Source organism: Heptranchias perlo, chromosome 36 (genome assembly GCF_035084215.1).
Source record: "Heptranchias perlo isolate sHepPer1 chromosome 36, sHepPer1.hap1, whole genome shotgun sequence".
In the NCBI taxonomy this organism is placed as follows: Eukaryota; Metazoa; Chordata; class Chondrichthyes; order Hexanchiformes; family Hexanchidae; genus Heptranchias; species Heptranchias perlo.
This window is the reverse complement of record NC_090360.1, coordinates 13,987,921-14,013,013: the sequence shown is the minus strand read 5'-3', so window position 1 is coordinate 14,013,013 and position 25,093 is coordinate 13,987,921. Positions and strand designations below refer to the sequence as shown.

General features: G+C 41.5%; 1 protein-coding gene across 1 annotated transcript in view; it reads left to right on the top strand.

Annotated features, from left to right (window-relative positions):
- Positions 1-24,698, top strand: part of caly (calcyon neuron-specific vesicular protein) — a 29,990-nt gene extending 5,292 nt beyond the window's left edge. Inside the window, exons 2-5 of the mRNA XM_067972363.1 lie at positions 11,797-11,951; positions 17,670-17,789; positions 17,951-18,064; positions 24,446-24,698. Of these exons, the coding sequence (XP_067828464.1) occupies positions 11,823-11,951; positions 17,670-17,789; positions 17,951-18,064; positions 24,446-24,649 (567 nt within the window). The 5' untranslated portion in view covers positions 11,797-11,822 and the 3' untranslated portion in view covers positions 24,650-24,698. The remainder of the gene's footprint in view (positions 1-11,796; positions 11,952-17,669; positions 17,790-17,950; positions 18,065-24,445) is intronic.
- Positions 24,699-25,093: the final 395 nt, after the last annotated feature.

Sequence of the window (25,093 nt, the reverse complement as noted above, 5' to 3'; positions counted from 1 at the left end):
ATGCTGTGATTGACTTCAGGCATTGCATGGTAAATGCTCTGCATTCAAGATTTGCACCCTATTGCTTTTTTCTCAAGGTTTTCCTCTTGGTCCAAATCCTATGTCACTTGTGCATCAAACAAATAACATAGCGGCGTTCAAGCTCAGTATTACAGCATCAAAATAGTACATTTTCTTTAAGGATCTTATTTTAAAGTGTATCTTGCTTTCAGTTCCACCAACAATCGCAGCCTTCCTGGTTTTGATCACTGAAGCTTCCCTGAGATTATTCTGTATCTGTACCTGGGATTGTCATTGCAATAGGATGTGATTGTACTGCAGTGCTACTACTGTGCTTCAGTGCAGTGATTTTAGTGTAGGGATAAAGAATGATTACTTTTTCATGCAAAACATATAAATCGATGCACTGGGTCAGATGATTTCTTCACACTGCTTCACCCATTCTGTGGTGACCATCTTCAGGCATAAGGAAAGTCTTGCATTTTGCTTCTGTCTGGTTTATATATTTTCATCAAAAAAATATTTTTAAAAATATATTTTCATGCTTTAAATTTTAAAATGGGGAGGGGAGTTGGGTAGTGAGTCTGAATACAATTGGGGTTTGAAAAAAAAACCCAACCAATGCCTCTTCTTCCAGCTGTAAAGTGTTCTATATGAAATCCAATTCCTAGTGGAGATAGGCTTGAAAGCTAGAAATACTCAGAAACATCATGATGGTGTAGTGGGGGTGACCTTCTGAGGTTGGGATGGAGTAATGGAGCTTCTCTGCATCTGTCCTGTATCTGACATGGGACTGCTCGATGATGACACTGGGTGAAAAATGCAAAGATAGCTGGACAGATAGATGGAGCATTTATAAAGCACCTTCCGTGACCTCAGGATGCCCTAAGCGCTTTACAGCCAATGAAACATAGTCACTGTTGTAATGTCAGAAAATAGTACATTGTTCATCTTAAAAAGCACCAAAAGGTGAACAGATTAAATCACCTGGTACAGTGTGTTGGAGTGATATAATGCAGATCATACACACAATCCTCCACACGGTGAGTTACTGATCTCAGCCATGTCATAGCGAAGGTGCAATAAACAGAGGCCTGGGGCTTGCTCAGAGAAACAGAGGCAAAAGTGGAGGGAGAGTCACCCCGCACAGTTCTGATACACTTCTTGCTGGCCAGTTAAATAGTGCCATTGTGGAATGGTCAGGAGCAAGTCACCCTCCTGGTCATGGATGATTTTTGGGAAACAGGAAGAAAAGAAGAAGACGACGATGAAAAAAGGCATTCACCCTGAAAAAAAAGTCAGTGGAGAAAGACAAATCCTTCATTGAAACTAACAGATCACCCGTGGCATTGCACATCGGTTATCAGAAACTAGTGTAGACATAGATGAAGCAGGCTTAGAGGGCGGGGACAATTGGACCAAAACATGCAGAAATAATTCAGTTCCCATGTTAACGTCACGCATTCTGTCCACGGGGTGGAGTTTCCATGGATGTTCTCCGAACTCCCGCTGTAATTTCGACGGAAGATTGGCGGAAATCCCGGAGAATTGGTGTGAGCGCCTCTTTACGGCGTTTCTCCAGCATTTCTGCCAATCTTCCACCGAAGTTACAGCAGGAGATCTGCTGCAGAAATTCTGCCCCCTTAATTTTATATAATGTTTTGATTTGATGTTATTTATAGTTAAATAGTGAAACTTGGAAAGCGGAGAAGTAGAGTTGGTTGGAGCATAGGAGTTGGAGCATAGGAGTTGGAGCATAGGTTGGAGCATAGGGACAAGGGGCTGGGAGACACAATATTGAGGCACAATAACCCCACCTCTGGTAGGGGAGTGTAATTAATTTGTAACAAGTTTACATGGGCAATTCCCATTATAAATGTGGACATAGGAATTCATAATGGAAAAGTTGACAGAGGTGTGGCCAAAACATGAGAACAGAAAGTAAGGTTTTATAGACAGAAAAGACACACAGACATATTATAGATTATAAAATGTATCTCAAGTGACACAAAAGCACTGCAGCTCAAATGTTGCTTTTTGAAATAATTTTTAAACTTCTTTTCAATACATAAAAGTGCCATTGACCTAGATAACACTTGAAGGTTACACAAGCGGTTTTTTATAATGCACATTGTTTCACAATGTTTAACTTGATTCCGTGCAACTTCAAGGTCTTTCACACTTGTGATTTTAATCGCTAAATCACCAGTTGCCCCGACAATAGCCTGGATTTCTGCCATATATATGTTAAATTGAGAGAAATAGAATACAAGCAGTTGAATATATACAATAATAACTTGCACTTATATAACACCTTTAATAGAAAAAATTATCCTAAGGCTCTTCACGTAGGCGCAATGAAAATGGGCAGTGAACCCGAAAGGACGAGGTTAGGATGGGCGTGCAAAAACAGATGGGTTTTAAGGAGGTTTTTAAAGGCAGAGAGAGGTGGAGAAGCAGAGGAGGTTAGGGAGGGAGTTCCAAAGAGTAGGATGAAAGCTCTGCCACCAATGGTGGGGTGAAGGAAGGGACAGAAAGCACGAGAAATCTGGAGTCAGAGGAATGGAATATTCAGGGGAGATAAAGGACTGGAGGAGATTGCAGAGACCATGTAGGACAAGGCCATGGGATAAATTTATAGACAAGGAGAACGCATTTCAATTGAATGTACTGAGGTATGGGAAGGCAGTGTAGGTCAGTGAGGATGGGGATGATGGGTGAGTGGACTTACTGCAGAAGCGTAGCATAAAGAAACCACAAAGCATAGAAGTTCTGAATAGTGATGAACTTTTCTTGTATTCTTCCATTGTGAGATCAGCAGGGAAGATTTCTTCTGTGTGCTATATGTAGCAAAATTGTAAATGTGTTCTTTAGAAAGATGCTTACAATTTCAATGGACACAGCATGTGGAGGAAATCTTCCCTGCTGATTGGTTAGTAAGCAGAATGTGTCGTAAAAGATCTATTGCTTATCCAATGATGCAAAAATGGCTCGTTTTATTGTTGCTAAGCTGATGGTGTTCGAACTGGTGTGGCTGTTGTGGTTGGTGCCAACTACGCCACACAGCAATTCAAGAAACACTCCCAGTGGCCCTTCCAATAGTTGTTTTTGTTCCAGTTTCTTCCCTCCTCTCCTGAAGGTGCTGCTGCGTGCGGGAATACATAGAATAGAATTTTACAGCACAGAAACAGGCTGTTCGGCCCAACAGTTCTATGCTAGTGTTTATGCTCCACATGAGCCTCCTGCTACCTGACTTCATCTCACCCTATCAACACATCCTTCTATTCCTTCCTCCCTCATGTACTTTTCCCCTTAAATGCATCTATGCTATTCGCCTCAACCATTCCATGTGGCAGTGAGTTCCACATTCTCATCATTCTGAGTAAAGAAAAAAAATTTATGATTATCTTATATATATGGCGCCTGGTTTTGGACTCCTCCACAGGTAATTTTGAGGAGCATCTTAAAGGAGGAGAGCGAGGCGACGAGGTTTAGGGAGGGAACTCCCGAGCCCAGGGTCTAGGCAGCTGAAAGTGCGGTCGCCAATGGTGGGGCGAAGGAAACGATACATTTCCAGTACCTTACCCAAGGGGGTATTCTTCACAATTGCCATAGGGGAGATCACATTTGAGCATGATTCCCTCTTCACCCAATGTCCACACACATGTGCTTTCCAGTTGGATCATGATCTGAAACGCTAGGTGATTTTTTTTTTGTTTCTTAGCCCAGGTGGGCTGGTGCTATTTGGGGGCAGGTGTATCTTCAATTGAGATCAACAGACTCAGCACAAGCCTGGGATCGGACTGAGACCTTCCTGCTTTGTATGGCGCCGTATTATATCTGGCTGTACAGTCACATATGGAACCACTGGAGGAGTTGCACCTTCAAGGTGTTATTATATGTTACCCAAATCCTGCTTGCTTGGGCTACAAATTGCTTGATTCAGGATCGCAACTACACAGGTCAATTAATCTTCAGGAGTATCGATTCTTACCAACCACACATTGGAATCCATTAATTACCCACAGACAATCTATTAAGGAAACAATTTATTTTAATAACTATTTTGATTATGTTTTTTAATTCATCAAGGTGAAAGATGACAGGGCTGGCAAATAAAATGTGATTTCTTTCTGATTACAACTCCCTGTCACCACTCAAACTCACAATCATAGCAGAATTTCCGTTTCCTTCACCAGCCACTTTTTAATGGTTTGTCTCGAATGAGATTTTCCATAAAGGCCGATTCCCAGACTGTTGCTCCCGGGGAGGATTAATGTTCACATGGAGCACTGGTTGGGAAATTGAGGCCACGCAGACCTTGATTTTCCATCCATTTAAATTAATAGATGGAAAATGAGGGGCTGTGGGCCGGAGATTTGCTGGCCAATACTCCTCACCGCGAGCACTTTAGGAATCAGCCCCATGGATTGAAAATTAGTGCTGAATTATAGGTTTGCGTTTGGAACTAGATTGAGATTACCTACATACAGAGGAGGCTCAATCCACTTAGCCTCAACTAAATGGAAACCCATATCCCAGAGGGAAATGGCATTTCTTACTTATTACACGATCCTGTTAAATAAATACTTCTGACACACCCACACATAGACATGCAGCCTAAACCCAACAAACTGCTTCGAAGATCTGACTGTTGATGAGCTCTCCTTGGATCCCTCGATCTGAAGGGAAGATTTCCAGTGTGCGCTATGTGTAGCAAATTGTAATGCATCTTCATAAAGGCATTCATGGTTTCAGTACATACTATGAACAGATGATTGGATATAAAGCAGAATGTTTTGGAATAAACCTAGTCCAATGTTGTTAAAATGATTGCTCTTTTGATGCTAAGATGATGGTGTGGCTGATGACAACACATAGATCATGATCAGTAGGAGTGTAAGTGCTACTGCCTTTCTGCACCTTGTTCTATTATTCACTCACCTTGTTCCATTTTCAGTCACCTTGTTCTATTCTTCAACTCCACGAGAGTGTGAGAGCAGTAGCAGAGGTAGTAATGTGTCTATTCTGCATCCTTACCAATCTTAGTAGCATTATCTCTTTCACATTTTCAATCAAATTTTGGTTTTATTTTTAAAAGGATTTATTGTTTTATAGCAGCATATTTTACTGCTAGCTGATATTACAGTGACGAGCTGAAGACAGTGTGCTAACCTTCTGCGTCCTCCAATGAATGGTGTTATTTTGTTTGTTCTCAAATTACTTGTAATTGGATTAACGAATGCAGACTAAACAAGCATGGCCTTAAATTAATCAGCAAAACAATCAGAATTGAGATAAGGAACAAAAGCAAATGCTACAAAGTCTACAGGGAGAAAGATAAATGTAAACACTGGAACCAATATTTGAACCTTTAAAAAAACACAATAAAAGAGTAGTCAGAGTGGAAAAGAGGAACCTGTAAATGAGCAAAGCTGTAGATATAAACACAACTGTAAGAAATTATTTCAGTACCAAAACAAGAAGAGGGAAATCAGAGAAGAAATGAGAATCCTAAAGGATGCATAACTGAGGATGAATATAAAATAGTTAATACACCAAATGATTATTTCCTCCCAAGGAGTCATCAAGAAAACTGCATGCAAAATGCCATCTCTAATCAGTGATAATCCAAATAAATTAGATGGAGGTAACAGACAGACTAAAAGGGCTCAAAACGAATTATCCCACAGGGATGGATAGTAATTATCCCCAAGTACTACGAACATACAAACAATGACAGACAGGGAAAATCTCTCCATCTAGCCTGTCCCACACAGTCGTGATACTTTGTCTATCACAATATATACACTCCCCACCCCACACCATGTGATCTCCTGGTAGAGGTGAAAAAACAGATAAAAACCCAGGTCTGGGGGAAAAGAAATGTGGGAAATTTCTCTCCGATCCCTTCGGCGATCGAAACTAGTCCAGGAGATCACTCTGGCCCTGAATTCTAGGCATTACATTACCCACCTTCTGTAAGAGGTGATCTCCGCCCCAACCAGAAACAGGTCCAGCTCTCGCTTGAAGTAATTCAGCGAATCGGCGTCCACTGCACAAGCCTGTTCCAGAGGTCCACCATTCTCTGGGCAAAGAATTACCTCCCGACATCTAACCTAGATCTGGCCTTGTACAACTTAAAATTGTGACCCCTGGTCCTCCCTAATATATTTAATTGGAACAAACTGTCAACTGGAACACTATTCCCTTCATCATCTTATAAACCTCAATCAGATCACCCCTAGGTGTAGAGTCCCAGCTCTTTTAGCTTATCTTGATAACTAAGATGCTTTAAGCTGGGAATTAGTCTAGGAGAGACAAGAGTTAAGATTTGTGAAGTGCTAAAGGCCTTTTATGAGGGAGTCAATGAATGTTGGAGAGGTTTGCTAGATTGGAAACAAGCCAACATCGCAGCCTTTTTGAGAAAAGGTGATAAAACAGACCTGGACAACTACAGATCCATCAGTCTCACATCAACACTGGGTAAAATAATAGAATTAATCATCAGGAGTAAACTTACCTGTTTGATGTTAGCCTACTAAACACCAGCCAATGTGGAATTAGAAGGGGATGATTCCTGACCCAACCTGCTTTTATTTTTATATTTTTGAGGACATGACATCCCAAGTGGATAGTAGAAAACCGTACAATGTAGTGAGCCTGAACTTCCAAAAAGTGCACGATAAAGTACACATGACAGGCTGAAAATTCTTCTTAAAGCACACATAAGGAATTGGCTGAAGAATAGGAAAAGCAACAGATGCTTGTTAGGAGAATCATGAGGGAGGAAGGAGGAGGAGGAGGAATGGGAGGTGGAGACGGGTGGGAAGGGGGGCGAAGGTTAAATTTGCTGATGATACCAAACTATTGAGGAGTTGAATCTGAGGAGGCAACCAAGAACCTACGAAATTAGTTAGACAGAATATTTAAGTGTGCAGAACAGTGGCAGATGAAATTTAATATGAACAAGTATAAAGTGTTGTATAAAGAGGAAAAGATGGTAACATAAGTACTCCATGAATTTTGTTGAAATAGGTAAGGATGCAGTTGAAAGAAGCCTGGGATATTAATAAGCTCAGAACTCAGCATGTCTAATCATTGCAGAAATATCAACAAAGCAAAAAGGATGCTTAACTATATAGCTAAAATGGTAGAGTACAAGTAGAAGGAAGTCATGTTTAAGCTGTTCAGTGCACCCACCACACCTTAAGTACTGTGTCCAGTTCTGAACTTTAACAAGAGACTTTCAATTCCTGTAGATGATGTAGACAAGGGCAGCAGGCACATGGGAACAACACCACCTGCACGTTCCCCTCCAAGCCACACACCATCCCGACTTGGAAATATATCACCGTTCCTTCATTGTCGCTGGGTCAAAATCCTGGAACTTCCTACCTAACAGCACTGTGAGAGAACCTTCACCACACGGACTGCAGCGGTTCAAGAAGGCGGCTCACCACCACCTTCTCAAGGGCAATTAGAGATGGGCAATAAAGGCTGGCCTTGCCAGTGACACCCACATCCCATGAACGAATAAAAAAAATAACACAGATCGTTAGCATCAGAGGACTGCATTACAAGGAGCGACTGGTAACAATAGAGAAACTTGGACTTTCCAACCTTGAAAGGATGTGACCGAGAGTGGATCTCATCAAGGCATACAAGATATAAACACTATAGAAAAAGTAAATCTGAAACACTTCAAATTAAACCATGATAGTCGGACAAGGAACCTTGGGTTTAAATTAGTGACAAGCAAATTTAGGACAGATGAGAAAAAGTCTTCCTCACCATAGAGTGTCCAATGCATGGAATAAACTTCTCAAATCATTTAAGAAACAGCTAGATGCTATAAATGGGTGACTGTACATACTTTCTAAATGGATGGGCTACTTTCTGAATAGATGAGCTACAATGAAATGCTTTCCTCATCCATTTCTATCTTGTGATTTGTTTTTAGAAACCATTCCTCCCCTGTTGAACATCCTGTTATATTGCAGAGGTAACCATTACGAATGCAAAGTATCTTTTTGCTAAATACAATTAAAATATAGTTTAATTCTCCTAATACTGACTTGCTCTTCTTAAACTTTTCAAATATGCCAATATATTTTATTGCATGATGTGTAATACTCTAATACTAAACATTAGAGACAGAATTATAAATGGTGGGAGTGATACTGCAGTAACTTAATTGAAGGGTTCAGGAGGTATCATAAACCACACAAGTAAAATTTGAGTGGTTTACAAATGTAATCTTAGCTGCAATATATAATTACAACCACTCACTCACTTTTGACTATCTATCATGTTTATTAGCAAATTACCTGCTGTGTTGCCCATGGCCAGTTGATGAATGCAAGGCTTATTTTTGTATATGGTGATGGAGATGGGGGAGAAACTTTAGAAATGTGCTCCACAGAATCATCTAGTAGCCAGATCATGCAACTACATTATGACTTGACATTAAAAAATTGAATGGGGAAACATTGTTATAGCAATTTACAATGGTAAATACTGACACAAAAACATGACTAAAAACCTTAACAGGGAATAAGGTTTAAGGATATGTAAATCAATTCAACAAGATAACCAATATAGTGGCAATTTTAATGATCAAGTACACCTAGTTACACAAAATAACAAGGCCATAAGTACAAAAGATGGATATTACCCCAATTCTTTGGTGAGCAGGTGACTATATGTTGAAGCTGCCTGTTCCTTTGTCCTCTGCTGCTGCTCTGTGCTCTCCCTTAAGACAGTTCTTTATATTCCTCCAACTCTATGGAGCATCCACATGATCATGACAGGATCCACCCTCAGCCAGTCAGTGGCACGGTAACCAATCTTACCCATGTATGGCATGCTTCCATTTTGTTCCTCCCTGAGCTTCTCGGCACTTTTTCAGCAGACACAAATTATTCGGTTTTGGTCTCAGTTAACTAAAGTAAAAACAATAAATTTGCTTCAGCAACATATTTGGTGGCACCCGTGATACCATTACATCGGTGACCAAGTCACTCTGAACTTCTCTGTCTGTAAACATAGCCAGATGACTTCAAAGATACTTTCCCATGTAGATGCTTCTCCATTAAGACAATTTTTTTCCAAAAATCCTACTTACACTTAATTGGGAAGTGAAATTTAGAGGCAAAACTTTTCTTTTTATGGAAGAAAGTCTGAGAATGAACTTCCATGGGTTGGCTAGATCGAGAGGATTTCCAGGCTGGCCTGTTACTGCGTCCACCCCTATGTCCTGCTATTTCTTATGGAGCTACTCTTGGAGATAAGGGCCACTCCCCAATAGGTGATGTAATTGAAACAGTCAATCAAAATTTTCCTCAGGCAAGTAATCTCTCCCATGAAAGGGAAATACTTTGAACAAAGATTTAGACTTTCCTTCCTCTTTAAAATTGATCAACTATCTCTATGAAGGATTTAGCTGTCCTACATTTTCTCAAGGTGCAAACTTCAAGTCGTTAAATCGGAATGCATTTTCGTATAACTTACCTCTGACCTCTGACATCGGGTGGCCGTTGTGATGTTACAGTGTTACTGCTCATCTCACCTGCACTGTCAAAACACTCTGAGGCAAAGTCAACCAATTTCAGAAATGTAAACAGGTAGATAATATAGATATATATATAAATAATCTCCTTGTTTACATGTATATATGTATTTCTATATCTATCTATCTAAATGTATAGCCATGTCCTTCACCTATTTATGTAGCAGGTGGTTGCAGCGCCCATATGAATTTCTGATGCACTTCGCAGTGACCCATATGTTATGTGGCGCGGTAAAGCCCGGTGATTGATCCGCAGGCTCCATCCATTATCAGGTCCTGATTTTTGACCCTGCTGTTTTCTCACATCCTCCACCACTTGTCTTCCTTCAGCTGCTTAGGACCTAAGCTCTGGAATTCCCTCCCTAAACCTCTTTGTCTTTCTACCTCTCTCTCCTTTTAAGTTGTTCCTTAAAACCTACCTCTTTGGCCAAGCTTTTGGTCACCTGTCCTAATATCTCTTTATCAAAAGCAAAATGCTGTGGATTCTGGAAATCTGAAATAAAATCAGAAAATGCTGGGAAATACTCAGCAGGTCAGGCTTAACGGTTCAGATCGATGACCTTTCACCAACTGACGAAAGGTCATTGACTTGAAACGTTAATTCTGTTTCTTTCTCCACAGATGCTGCCTGGCCTGCTAATATCTATTTATGTGGCTCAGTGTCAAATATTGTTCCGGTGAAGCACCTTGGGACATTTTACTATATTAAGGGTGCTATATAAATGCAAATGTTGTTGTTGTTGTTTAGGTGAGAGTTCCAAGGGGGCCGCTAACTAGAATGGGTTCCTGGACTTAAGGCGGCATCTCAGGAGCTTTTGGAGATCTTCATTAATAGGCCCAGTTGTATTCTCTGATTATTGCTCTTTCTCTTCTGAGAGGCGGTGGCAAGATATGTTTGAGGTCAGGGAGCCAGATTCTCGGTGCTGGTTTCAGCACCCCTGTGATGATTCAGTTGCAAGTCCCCAAGATTTGTGTGTGCACTTCCTCCCCATGCTGGTGGGCAATATTCAGCTACTAAGAAAACAAGGCCCAAGGTGCCTGTCTGCAGGGAGTAAGGATCTGCTCCCCAGCTGGTCCCAGCTAATTTGTGGATTAAATTGATCCCAGTCTTTATCTGGGCTGCGGGCTTCGTCAGATGTTGATGGTGATGTGAGACTATGATCCAGAACCAACCCAAGGTAATTTGGGAACTCAGGCATTTCTTTGCATGCTGGTTGCTCAAATGAAATGCAGAGATGAGAGTTTTCTGAGGATTCGGATGAAGCTGCCACAGCTTATAATAGTATCATGTATTAGACTTTAAGAATAAAGGTGTAATATTGACCCACCTTTGCAGACCTATGATTGATTACTTTTGATTATTCATGTTATAACATGATTGGGCAAGGTTGTACAATTAGAACATCACCCTTTCCCCCTGGGATCTGGTTTTCAATCTAGTGCAAACTGATGGGATAAGAGTACCGGCATTTTTTGGCTGTCTGTAAGGGTCCTGTGTGAAATGGCTTTGGACAACCTGAACTCTGTTGCTCGTGAGCATGAGCTGCTCATATTTAGCACAAATTGGCAGCCAAAAATGGTGAATACGTTTAGAGAGGGAACAAGGAAGGTTGATGTGAGATGCTGAACCTTCACGCTGGAGTGATTGTGAGCTTTGTTGTGAGGCTCAAGACTCGGTATCAGATAGCGAAGAGGGAACTTGACGTTCGAACCTATGTTGTGCTTAACAGTGCTTGATGTTGACACTGGGTGCAGTATGTAGAAAGAATGTTCCAGTAGACAGTACTGATTCTCCTAAACTTGATTAGTACACCATTATTTTAAAGTAATGAAGTACATTACTTGAGAATTATGAGAATATCCTCTTGAAGAAAGAAAAGAATGTTTGCTGTCAAATAAAATGGACTGAATTGGTATATTGACATCTGTGAATAAAAACTGTTGATATGTTGCTGTAGCAAAGTTGTTTTCCAATCATGCTTTATTAACATTTAAGTAAAAACGGACATAGTAGAAACAAAAAGAGTGAAGGAGATAATGTTTGCTCCAGAGATCCTATTCTATCATGGCGGACTGTCAGCAAAACCTCTTCAATAAATTAACAATATCCCTTTATATTGTAGAACTGGGAACAGGCTCTTTAAATGTTAAGTTGGAGCTGTACTAAATACAGGAAGTCTCTTGATCAAAAGAAGTTCCTGATTATCTTTTTTTCCCTTTTTCAGGCTACTTTAGTCATCCTCAATCAAACATGGTGAAGCCTGGATGCAATCTCTCTGAGAAGACAGAGAAAGAGCACGGGGCAGACGATGGCTTTGATAACATCCCCTTGATAACCCCACTGGATGTTAATCAGCTACAGCAGCCTATCCCTGAGAAGGTACATAGAAATACAAAGCAACCGTGCATGGCTTTAATAAAGGGAGACCACAGGGTGACGACTGGACTTCAGTCACACCACAGAATAGCAAGGCAGCTGTCACGCTGGTTGTTCAGCACCGTTGAAATGGATAACTGGCAGAAAATGTTCAAGTGTAATATCACACAGCAATATGATTTTAGAAAGTGTTATATCGACATAAAAACAAAGGCAGAAATCAGAAGATGGCTTCTGTGCCAGAAAGGTTAGGACGTGGGTTCAAACCTCACACAGTGAATCCCTTATCTTGACCTTGGTATCAGGGTGGGCTGTGTTGGAAAGATAAGGCATTTTCTCACAGGGAACAAAGTTAAAATTGCAAGGCGAGTCCCCTCAGACACTCCCATGCATTCTCTGGTGGCTGCTCAGGAGGGTAGCTCTAGAAGCAGACCATTTGTTTTGTCTCTTGTTTAGTGAATAGTATGTGGCATGGGACCAAAAAAAGAGGTGGGGGGAGTAAAAAGGCACTTAAAATGACAAAGACAGCGTCCAGTATATAAAGATAATAGTAAATGTCAAAAGTGAGTATTAAAGGATAAATAATTACACTGTGGGATACTAACATACGAATGCTTAACATGTTAATGTGAATTCTTCTATTTCAGTGAAGAGGCAAACTCACTTATTTTAAACAATTAATGCCTCTGCAGAGGGAGTAATTTCAGATGAATGCATTAAGTGGTATTCCACATTGTAATTTCAGGGTCTATATGAATGGATGTATCAGAACAGAACAGTATGAGTTAAACCAGAATTAAATTAGGATTTACTTTAAAGTGACGTGATTGTATCTGCTTATATTGATATCATACCAGATGTTGACTAAAGACATAATGTTGATTTATAATAATCAGTTGTGGATTGTAAATAATTCAGAGTATAGAAAAACATATTAATTAAAAAAATCATAATAAAGAATCTGGCAGATTTATGCTGCCCAATAGATAATGCACATTAACAAACAAATAATGCCAGATTATCGATCAACCCTTAATTGACCTCCATCTCCTCTGCACCACATAAATATAGTTGGTCTCCAAACAGACAGCCTCAGTCATTTCAGCTGCAGTATTTACAACCCAGTAGTAATATATACAAAGAGATTTTCTTGGGGTTCGAAGTACAGTTTTGATGCTCCTATCTTTCAGGATGGGAAGGAGTGATGTCAGAGCAGTCTGCCTGGATGAGCACAGTCACTGTATATACAAATCAGATACAAATCGTTCTCCCTCCTCTCCAGTACAATTCTGTGGGTGCAAACAGTCCTTTGGTACTTTGCTGAAGTGACCACACTTCGTGCGTAGGCCGGGTCAGTGAGTGTCGGCAGGCCATCCAACCGTGGGAGGCAGCACCATCGAAGCCAAACTGATTCCTGTCCTTCTATCGCTTTCTATCAAACACATACACAGCAGGGGTCAATTAATAGCAATGAGGAGTAGAAACCCTGCCTGATTTCCTGCCCGCACCCCAACTCCAACCCAGGCCAGAAGCACTGAGACAAATTGTACTGCCCCTATTGCTACATGGGTGAAATAACAACACAGACCAGAGATTAAATCTGGAATCGTCCTGAACTGTATGGCTCAGTATTACATCACGCACTGCCTTTCACCACTAAGCTGACAGGAGCCGGAAAATTTTTTATGCAAGTCTCAGAAACTGTGAAATATAAATAATGTAAGGTGTCAACATTTATTTCAAAGAATTCACAGCTTAAAATAGAGCTTTCATTGGAGCAGTTCCTGTCACATGATGTCATAGACAGTGTCTTCGGCAGTTACTGAGCCCAAAGGTGAAAGAGAGCTGAAATAACAGACACAGCTGAAGCTGAACCATTTCTGCTTAAAGACGGTATCTCTGCCGACGGGAACTCAGCTTCTCCGCACTGTGAAACTCAGTAATTAACCGACAATCACTTACACTGACCAACATCAGATTTGACAGACAAAACTTCCAATTTGCTGCGTATTGCCCACTCCCAATTTAGACCCAACTCCTAACTAACTTCCTGATGATGTAATCAACACTCGCTATTTCAACAGAATTTTTTTTAAATGAACTTAACCATCTATCAGACTGTAAAGTGAAATATAATTTTTTGTGAATATTTAAATTTAAAAGGGATCCTGGTGCTGATACTAGTAGAAATTGGTATGCCTCGCACGCATTTTTTGGGTGTAAAATGGGTGCAAAGCACACCAATTTAGCAGTGGGACAGCCTGCGCCCAACCTGGGCGGACGCCTAAAACAGGCATAAGGCCCTTTGATGAGGGGCCTATTGCCTGTTGAAGGAACCCTTTGCAAAATCAATTAGTGATGAGTGGGGCAGGAACGCTCTCCTAACTATTAGGGGCATCATGATCACTCCCCCCACCCCCCTGTAGTCCGCTCTAACCCCCCTCCCGGGACATACCCGAGGGCTGCAGCCGGCAAGGCAGGCGGCCGTAAATTATTTTTTCTCGTCGATCCTCAGGCCTCTTGGTTTTGGGCGTATGCTGCTCATGCAGCACTGAGCTTGTGCCCAAATTCTGTTCACTGAAATCCAACTTGGTTTCTAAATGTTAATTCCTTTGACTGTCATGAAGAACGGATTAAAGTGAACTCAGAACACGCCCCATATGGTGCAGCTGTAAGGCGATTAGAGACAAACCCAGAATGCCAATGACCCCATTGCCAATGACCCATTGCCAGGTACTGATCTTGGCTTGGGGTATATTGGGTTAAGCACTCACTTCAGAGCAAGAGTGGGTCATGAGCAGGGGGGTGGTATAAGGGCTAGAAAAATCAAAATCATACCTTTTCTACGAGTTTGGGTGAATTTCCAATCAATGGATTTAGCAGAGATACAACCTCCTCCAATGCAATCTCCATTGCAGCAACCATAATCCACTGTAGGACATTAATGACTTGTTACACTCAGTATATTTTCAGCACTTGACCTTTATGCAATTCCAACCTCAGTGTGATCCGCTATTTACACTGAACCTTCAATCAGGTGATGCAGGACCAGTTCAGTCGTGTCCTGGATCACTGTGATCCAGTTGCTATAATCTGGTCCTGTTCCTTTATGCCAGTTTGTGTGAGCAAGTTGACGACATTGTGGTGACATGCGTGTAAAGTCACTGATCCTGTGCTCCCAGAGGAGAGTTTTGCTCGAAGGCAGCTTTGGTTGGAGAATTGATGCTACAGTATTGTAGTCTTATCTCTGACTCTCACTTCCTTTGAGCACAGCTCTGCACTGGGAGTGTGGGATTGGTGAATTTACCCTGTGATCTCATATGTTTCGCCCTACCCACAGCCACTAACTTAAGTTAGGTTACATATGGGTGACCCAGCTGTGACCCAGATCTTTGATTAAATGCCCATTCTTCATGTCTGAATTCAAACAATATGTGCTTGGGCAGGTGTATTTAACTGTGTGGCACATTATGGCTGATGTCCAAATATACTGGGAATCTAGCAAAGGTCACTGGATAGCAATTGGGAGCCTGAGGCTGTTTCCCTGTTGTTGCCCTGACTGGGGGATCAGCAAACTCAGCACAGACTGAGGATCAGTCTGGCTTTACGTGGACAGTGCATTTCACCAACAGAGCCATCGAGGCAGCTATAAAGGCATGGAACAATGTCACTACTTCACTGCGTTACAATCTGAAAGAGGAAGAAAGGAAGAGAATAAGAACAGATGTGAATTATACTTTTAGTCAAAGTTTCTGGCCTCGTGCCATGCTCAACAGCAATTACTACACGTTCAGAGCAGTGGACATCTTGTGCAGCGGAAAGAATTCAATGAACTGGCAAACCAAGTCTGAGACACCGGCCAACAGTTTCACTACAGTTTCACAGGCGGACCACCTCCCAAGATTGCTCTGCCAGAATCCAGACCAGCACTCCCAGTAGCGTCCCCACTGGCAATCAGAAAGCGGATTGTGTGGGGGAAATTTGGAGTGCTCCAGTGTGGAGCAGAACTGAGGTGTAAAAGTAGAATCTGCACAGCATATCCTCTCACCCTCGAGTAAGAGCATTTCGACTTCAATCTGGAGAGCGTTTCGTAAATAAAAGATGGTGCATGGTGTGGCTGGGAGGAAGCCAGAATTGCGGAGACAAGTGACTGGTGTAATCGGCCCTATGACCTATGTTTTATTCACGCCGCATTTATTCAGATTTAATTTCCTGTTTTGTTACATTTGAGTGCGTTGCAGTGTTCCATTCACTGGTTAAAATAATCTTACGGGTTGACTTTGCAGTGCCTGTGTCCCAGGAGAGCAGTTGTACCACAGGTGAAGGGGGAATTGCAGGCCCATTCCTTACCGGGCTGCGACGATGTGGTCCTCTGCATCTTGTGTGCTGGGGTTCCTGTCTTAGCTTCATTAAAGACCCAGATTTGATGCTAAGATATTTCAATGATCAATTCTGTGGAATTTGCCCGGGTTCGTTCTTTTTTTTCCATCAGCATCCAATTAGAATGGACGATTAAGCTCTTAAACGGGAACAGACTTTAATTTTTGCAATGTTTACAGTACCCTTTACTACTGTGTTAGTTTTATTACAAATTTTTCCATATTTCTGAAAGTCTTGAGATACATTTTTGGGAGCCAATTTTTTCAATTCTTTAAATTAAGTGTATTATTCTGTGATGGTATTTTGTGCTTGAGGTGGTGGGAGAGACCTACCTGCCAATGACCAAGGACAATTGCCTTTGCTTGCTCAGGGTCAGCAGGGAGCCCTCTGAGTTTTGCCCTCTGCAACAAGTACACCTGCAATCAAATTGCAACATGGGGACAACACTGCCAAAGGTTAGCACTGCCCTCATCTGTTATGCCAGTGTCTCATTTCCAGCTAGCACTATAATATCAGTTAATGTGCTGCTCTAATATGTATCAAACAAGTGACTGATACGTGGCCATCACTTTCCCACTGACCAGCATAACATGGCTGACCAATGCCACTATTCTGCTGGATTTCCCAGACCACAAGGGGGTACTGATTGACGCTATATGCCCAACCTGAAGCCCACATTGGGTATCAGTAGGTGGCCATGTTGCTCTTACAATGATTTGATGTATGAAGCCCTTAGAATATGATAGTCTGGCAGGGCTTTCAACTGTAAGTTGCAGCTTGAATATGTGCCCTGCTGAGGTGTGGGTAACCATCAGCTGGATGAGAGCTGTGTGGTTTTGTGAGAGATGGCGTGGGCAAGCACTAAGCGTGGAAAAGGTTGAAGAGCAGCATGGCCCGAAAACTCTCTTACAACATCACACCTGCAATTGGCACTTCCTGCACTGCATCAAAAAACTCTTGTCCTGGGGTTTTCACATTATTGCCTTAGTTTTGCTTTCCTCTGGACATTACAATTTTAGACAGTAGATGATGATACATTGCCTTCATCTCTGTCCTCTCCTCCCTTAACTGGTGAAATATCTGGCAAATCAAATTAGACGATCACAATGCCCTTCCAATAAAGCTGGAACAAGGCAGGGTTTGGTTGTCTGTCGTCCAGCTGAAGATAGCTGGAACGGGGGGATATCGTTTAATAGAGACAGGAAGGCTAAGTGGAAAATACTGAGGGGAAGAAATAAAAATTTGGTGAAGCACTTATTTCACTTTGATGTTATATTACCAGCAACATTTTAAAAATACCGCCTACAGCTGGACTCCTAACTTTCACCCAACTCCCCACAGGTCGTGGTGAAGACCAGGACAGAATATCAGCTGCAGCAGAAAAAAAAGAAAAAGCTGCACATCGCTGGAATTAAGAAACTCAACATTAACCTTTATGATGAAGTATCAGAAAAAGTCAAGGTAACTGAGTTAAATCATTCAGCTCATCGTAAATAGAGTTTACTCACACATTCAATGAAGTTCATTTCTCATCATCAAACATCAAAGTGGAATAACAGCCGCTGCATATTGAAAGTATATTATGTCTGTTCCTCACTCTAAATATGATTTGATTCCTGTAGCTCACTGGATTGATTCTCATTACAATGGCATTCCTGGCCTGCCTGTTAATGCTGGTTATGTACAAGGCATTTTGGTACGATCAGTTAAGCTGCCCAGAGGGTTTTGTATTTAAGGTAAGCTGACAGTCAATGTTCCTTTTGCTATTCCAGATATTACACAGCAGATTATGGACAATGGGCGAAAAATCATTTGGTAACGCAGTATGGAAAAGATTAACTTATTTACTGTTGCAGTAAAAAATCTTCAGATCTTTAACTCTCAGCTTAAAATAACTAAGCCTCACAGATAACATTTTTTAAGGTCTGTGCATTGTGCATTAAAACTCAATCGCCTCATATGTAATAAATTTTGTTGAATGCCAACGATGCAGTTGGACATATTTGCCCTTCATGGGAAGTGGGGAGATAACCTGTTCACCTTGAGTGGAGATAACGCACCTCTTGCTAGTTGATCCAGAAAGCAGCATTAACATTTTACTAGGATAAAGAGAGTGGGGGAAGCCTATAAAGCAAAATATTGCTTTGACCTCTACATGCTGAATAGTGTACTACCAAACTATGCAACATACTGTACAATATCTTAGTTTAATGACACACTGTACAATTCCATAGTGTACCGACATATTGTACAATGCAATAGTGTACAATGCAATATCATAGTGTACTGGCACACGGTACAATACCATAGTGTACTGGCACACGGTACAATACCATAGTGTACTGGCACACGGTACAATACCATAGTGTACTGGCACACGGTACAATACCATAGTGTACTGGCACACGGTACAATACCATAGTGTACTGGCACATGGTACAATACCATAGTGTACTGGTCATGATGTGGAGATGCCGGTGATGGACTGGGGTTGACAATTGTAAACAATTTTACAACACCAAGTTATAGTCCAGCAATTTTATTTTAAATTCACAAGCTTTCGGAGGCTTCCCCCTTCGTCAGGTGAACGATGTGAAATCTTTTCACATCGTTCACCTGACGAAGGGGGAAGCCTCCGAAAGCTTGTGAATTTAAAATAAAATTGCTGGACTATAACTTGGTGTTGTAAAATTGTTTACAATAGTGTACTGGCACATGGTACAATACCATAGTGTACTGGCACATGGTACAATATCACAGTGTACTGGCACACGGTACAATATCATAGTGTACTGGCACACGGTACAATACCATAGTATACTGGCACACGGTACAATACCATAGTGTACTGGCACACGGTACAATATCATAATGTACCGGCACATTGTACAAGACCATAGTATACTGGCACATGGTACAATATCATTGTATACTGGCACATAGTACAATATCATAGTGTACTGGCACATGGTACAATATCATAATGTACCGGCACATTGTACAAGACCATAGTATACTGGCACATGGTACAATACCATAGTGTACTGATACATTGTACAACACCATAGTATACTGGCACACGGTACAACACCATAGTGTATTGGCACATTGTACAATACTATTGTGTACCGACACATTGTACAATGTAATAGTGTACCAGCACATTGTACAATACCTTGGTGTACCGGCACATTGTACAAGACCATAGTGTACCGGCACACTGTACAATACCATGGTGTACCGACACACTGTACAATACCACGGTGTACCGACACATTGTACAATACCTTGGTGTACCAGCACACTGTACAATACCATGGTGCACCGGCACACTGTACAATACCATAGTGCACCGGCACACTGTACAATACCATAGTGTACCGACACATTGTACAATACCATGGTGTACCGGCACACTGTACATTACCATAGTCTACTGACACTCTGTACAATACCATAGTGTACCGACACATTGTACAATACCATGGTGTACCAGCACACTGTACAATACCATGGTGTACCGACACACTGTACAATACCACGGTGTACCGACACATTGTACAATACCTTGGTGTACCGACACACTGTACAATACCATGGTGCACCGGCACACTGTACAATACCATAGTGCACCGGCACACTGTACAATACCATAGTGTACCGACACATTGTACATTACCATAGTCTACTGACACTCTGTACAATACCATGGTGTACCAGCACACTGTACAATACCATGGTGTACCAGCACACTGTACAATACCATGGTGTACCAGCACACTGTACATTACCATAGTCTACTGACACTCTGTACAATACCATGGTGTACCGGCACACTGTACAATACCATGGTGTACCGGAACACTGTACATTACCATAGTCTACTGACACATTGTACAATACCATAGTGTACCGGCACACTATGCAAAACCGTAGTGTACCGGCACATTTTAACCTCCCTTTGAATAACTATTCTACCTTGCTTGTGGTCATCTCAGTGATTAAGGATTCTGAGCTTGCTATTACTACCTCAACTCAAATCTCTTAAAACCTATGTGATTATCTCAATGACACATCAGTACATTCCACTATAAGTCAATTGCATTCATTTGGAAACCAAAGGATGACATTTGTTATGTGGCACTTGAGACAGTAATTTTGCTTAAGATAAGAACTGCCTCAATATGAATATACAAGTACATCTGTGCTATTCTGATTCTTGCAATGCAACTATATCTGACAGTGTCGATTTACTCTGTTCATTAGTTAAATTACACCGATTATTTTAAAAAGGCCCATTGAATAAATACCATTCATCATATTAATTCGTAAATTACGGGTATGCCTTTGCTGTTCAAAGCTATGAGGATGATTTATAATTGCAAGCCTTGTTACACCATAACATTCAAAAATCTTCTGTGACAAAGTGGAGCCCACATCCCTAACACTGATTATGGACACACCACCTTATCTAAAATCCCTCCAGAGGAATGGTTTCACTTTTCAGATGCACTCTTTTCACTGTTGCTGCTGGTACAGCACCAAGGGCATTTCACCAAGGCTACATGGCCAGTTCACACCACAGTGGAATGGGACACGACAGAGCTACACAACTATCAGGAAAGACTGAACAAGCTGGGGCTCTTTAATAAAAGAGAAGACCGAGAGGTGACCTGAGGTGGTCTTTATGAAGGGGTACGATAGGGTTAACGTAGAGAGTGGTGAGAATGTGGAACTCACTACCACATGGAGTGAAAGGAATAGAAGATGTGTTGATAGGGTGAGATGAAGTAAGGTGGGAGGAGACTCGTGTGGAGCATAAACACCGGCACGGACCTGTTGGTCCGAAGTTAATGATAATGCTTTGTAACCAGCGCCTTTTAAATGGAGACACTGATGGCAACATTGGCACCACAGCCAGTTTGGCAGATTTGACACAGGCTTTTGCCAAGACATAAACTGTTGTTCTGATTAAAATTGTCAGTGTCCTTGAAGTTAGTTCACATTGCAATCGTCACTTTAAACTGGTCATCTCATGCGCAAAGGCTAAATCAGGAATAAGAGATACTACTAAAACTGATGTCAAAGCTTACATTTTTAAAACTGGCTTTTAGAGCTTCATTTGCTGTGTATCTGGGTGCAGCTGAATAATAAATAATCTGTGTTCTTCTGAAGTAGCTTCAGTGTACCAAAGACACAGAAAGCGGCTTTAAATTCACGCTGAGTAAATTATGGTCATTTCATTGTGGTTGACACATTTCCGCTGGGAATGTAGAGGATGCATTGTGCTGTTCAGTCAGGACTTTGACGGGGCTAATATTGGAGCCTATAAAAAGAGGTTTTTTTTCCATGTGTGTGTGTTTGTGCTTATCACTGGCTGCCAGGCCGTACAGAAAATATGTTGCTTTTCTGGTACTGATGCATGTATGTGTGACAGGACTACAGGGTAAATATAACGAATCTCTACTGTCAGTGGCGAGTCACAATTGATGGGAGTACAGATGAGGGAATTGGGCGTAGAGATCAGCGCATCCGATTCAGAATGCTTCTGATTTTCCAATAGTTTTTTCTGTAATTTTTTACTCTGCAGCCACTGATCAGAGTTCAGATTCCTGCCTCGCAGAACCCCATTTACATTGCCCGGCTCCTGCCTGTCTGGAACTGTAACAGTTTGGCTCAGGAGGGGGTTGGGCGCATGACTGGGTACAAACGTGGGTAGACCTCCCTTCCAACAGTTAGAAACTTAAATGCTTAAGACTATGGGGAGGGGAGAATCCCCGCTTCTCTAAATATTTAAGTTAAGGTCAGGTGGGTTCACAAAGCGTCCAGCTCCTCTCAAGCACTTTGTAAACCAGACTTGCCACCCCACTGGATTTGCACTCAATGGTGTGTCAAATCAAAGCAATGTGAGACAATCCTCCCCAAAGAATCTCATTCCACTTTGCTCCAGAATCAGTTCAGGCCAGGATTCCAAATTAAGCTGCCAAATTAGCATCAGTGCAAAGCTCAAATCGGTTCGTACTAACCTTGGAGTGTAAATGTGCCCTAGATTTCAGTGTGTGTTGCTTGTACAGAATGTCTTAAAATTCATATGCATATTTTCTTAAAATCGTCTTCTGATAAGTGATTTCATGATGTGCTTTCTTTATGCCTGGGGGACAGAGAACAGAAGCCCATCATTTTCATAATAACATCATGCACAAGTAATGCAATGATCTTTCATAGTACAGTGACACATCATGTTGCACATTACTCCATCATGTCCAACTATTCATCGAAGACTGGGTTTTGTCTAATACGGTTAATTATATTTAGTATTTTATTGATCATGGCCCTGAATTTCCTCAATGTCCATTGCACTGTTGTTGTACCGGAAATTTACGCCATTCACCAGCATGTAGGTTTCCTGGGTAAATTAATCTGCATATAAAGTGGTGTAAGTTCTGACACAATTGGGTTCTAACAGCGCAGGGAGCAGCTTAAGCACCAGGAAACTTCAATGTAGACGCGCCACAGCCTCAGTAATGACTGGACCACTTGTGGAGCAGTGAGGAGAGGCGGCGGAGAGTCTTCCCTTGACCCCTCTGCATTTTATCCATTCAGGGCATCTCCCACCCTCACCTGAAGTGCCTCTTGCCAAAACCATGAGCAGTTATGGGCCAGCTGTGCCCACGCGGGCATCATGACAGGGCGGTAGATCGCCAATGGGCTTTTCAAGCTGTCCGAAGAGATGGACAACAAGAGGGACAGACTCCTGGGTGTGCCAGGCAGCGAGTCGTCCTGCAGTATCAGCCTTGCCACCTGGAGAGAGGTGGGCCTGGCACTTATTGCCACGTCTTCCGCTATACTGCCGTATTCTCCTGGCCTCCTCGTACTGCTGTTCCTCCTCCTCCTTCTTCTGATTTAAAAGACTGCGTTTAAATCAGGCTTCTGATTTAAAAGACTGTTCATCTGGGTTGAGGATCATTTCGTATGAACTTGGGTAGTCCTGCAGAACTGAGCTAAAACTGAGCTTTGTTTGGTTTAGATTCCGATAAAGTCCCATTTTCTTTCTCCCGATAGTGACAGTTTAAAAACAAAATTGGTTCAGATTTGGCCTGGGTCTCAAAAGAAACTGTCAACTCATCCCTTCTATTGAGAGGATCTCGTATTGTTAAATACTCCATACAGCAGACTGTATTTTAGAAGGGTATGTCAAATTCAAATTATATTTACATAACTTCCCCAGCCTCACTGGAAACATGGTTATAGTTAAAATGCCACTTATGTAAAAAAAAAGTACATTTGGAGACACAACAAAATCTGCGGGAAAACAAAAAGTTCTGATTGTCTCAAATGCACAATTTGATTGCACAAGCAGCTAAAAATGGAAGAACAAATTATAAAGGACTAAAAATAGCATTGTATTGCTGGGTCTAAAAAAGGAGCCATACTTAAATGGTCATTATACAGTGTGAGAGCCCCTGACTGCAGTGTGATATATCATGGTGTGAGGCCATTTGAAAATTCATGATTCACCATAGCAACAACGGTGCAATAGGATGTATTGTTAGGCTGTGCAGGGCCTTCAACCACCTCTGTGCAAGCTAGCTCCCTCCGGAATGTAAATTTTAAAATAAATTATATAGGACGAAAAAGCTGTTGGAGTCAATGAAAGATCTGAGATTTCTCACCCAAATGTTGTGTAAATAGTACGGCAATTGGTACCAGTGAGATGAAATGAGATTTCTTACACCGTCGTTGAAAAGAGCTCGTAGCCCACAGGTACCAGAGCAACACATTGAAATCTCTTACACATTTGTTGTGTTGAATATGGTAGGTGATGTTGCTCATCTTTTACGCAGTTATGTCATCAGATATATCACAGAAATCACACTTGGATCTGTTACATATTTCTCAATGGAATGGATAGCATGTCTATTGAAGGGCAATGAAAAGAGGGGAACTTTTTCGCGTCTTCAGCCCAAAAATCAGCCAGTTAAAGCTTCTTGAAGCTCTTTATTGGTACATGATATATAAATGTAATTCTGAAGCATTTCATTGTGGAATCTGAAAATGGTTCAGGGGTAAGGATCCCTCTGAGCAATTGTCATGCTATCTTTTGTTCTTTTCTACAGCATAAGCACTGTACTCCTGCAGCTCTGGAGATGTATTACTCAGAGCAGGAAGCAGGTCCCCGCGGAAGCCTCTACACGGTTATTAGCCACTTAAGCCAGACTAAGAGAACCATTCCTGATCTGTCATCTCCATGGCTACCGGTGCTTCCTGCTTTGAAAGGACCAACAAAATCAAAAGAAGAACCTAACAGCCCTCATCAATAGAAGATTAAACAAGGAAAATAAATTCTTCTGTTATTGTTTATTGAAGTTCTGAAGTACTTAAGCATTATTTAATTCTCTTTACAAGGAAAAAATCTTTCTCTTAGGGATGTGTGTAAGTGTCTGTGTATATGTGTGTGTCTGTGTGTGTGTATGTGTCTGTGTGCCTGTGTGTGAATCCCAATCGGATCACTTAATATAATTAAATTTGGTTGGTTTGGCTGAACCAGTGTTGGGGTGAAAACTGAGGTTAATTGGTCAGCGCTGAAAAATCCAACATGGCTCCCAGTAGAAAAAGTAGCAGAAGCAGGAATTTTACCGTAAAAGCATTTTTGTAAAAATTCGGCTTCGTGAACCAGTTTAGAAAAAAGGCCTTCAAGAAACGAATCCTAGAATCATACAACACAGAAGGGAGTCCCTGGCCCGTAAGTGCCTGTGCCAGCTCTT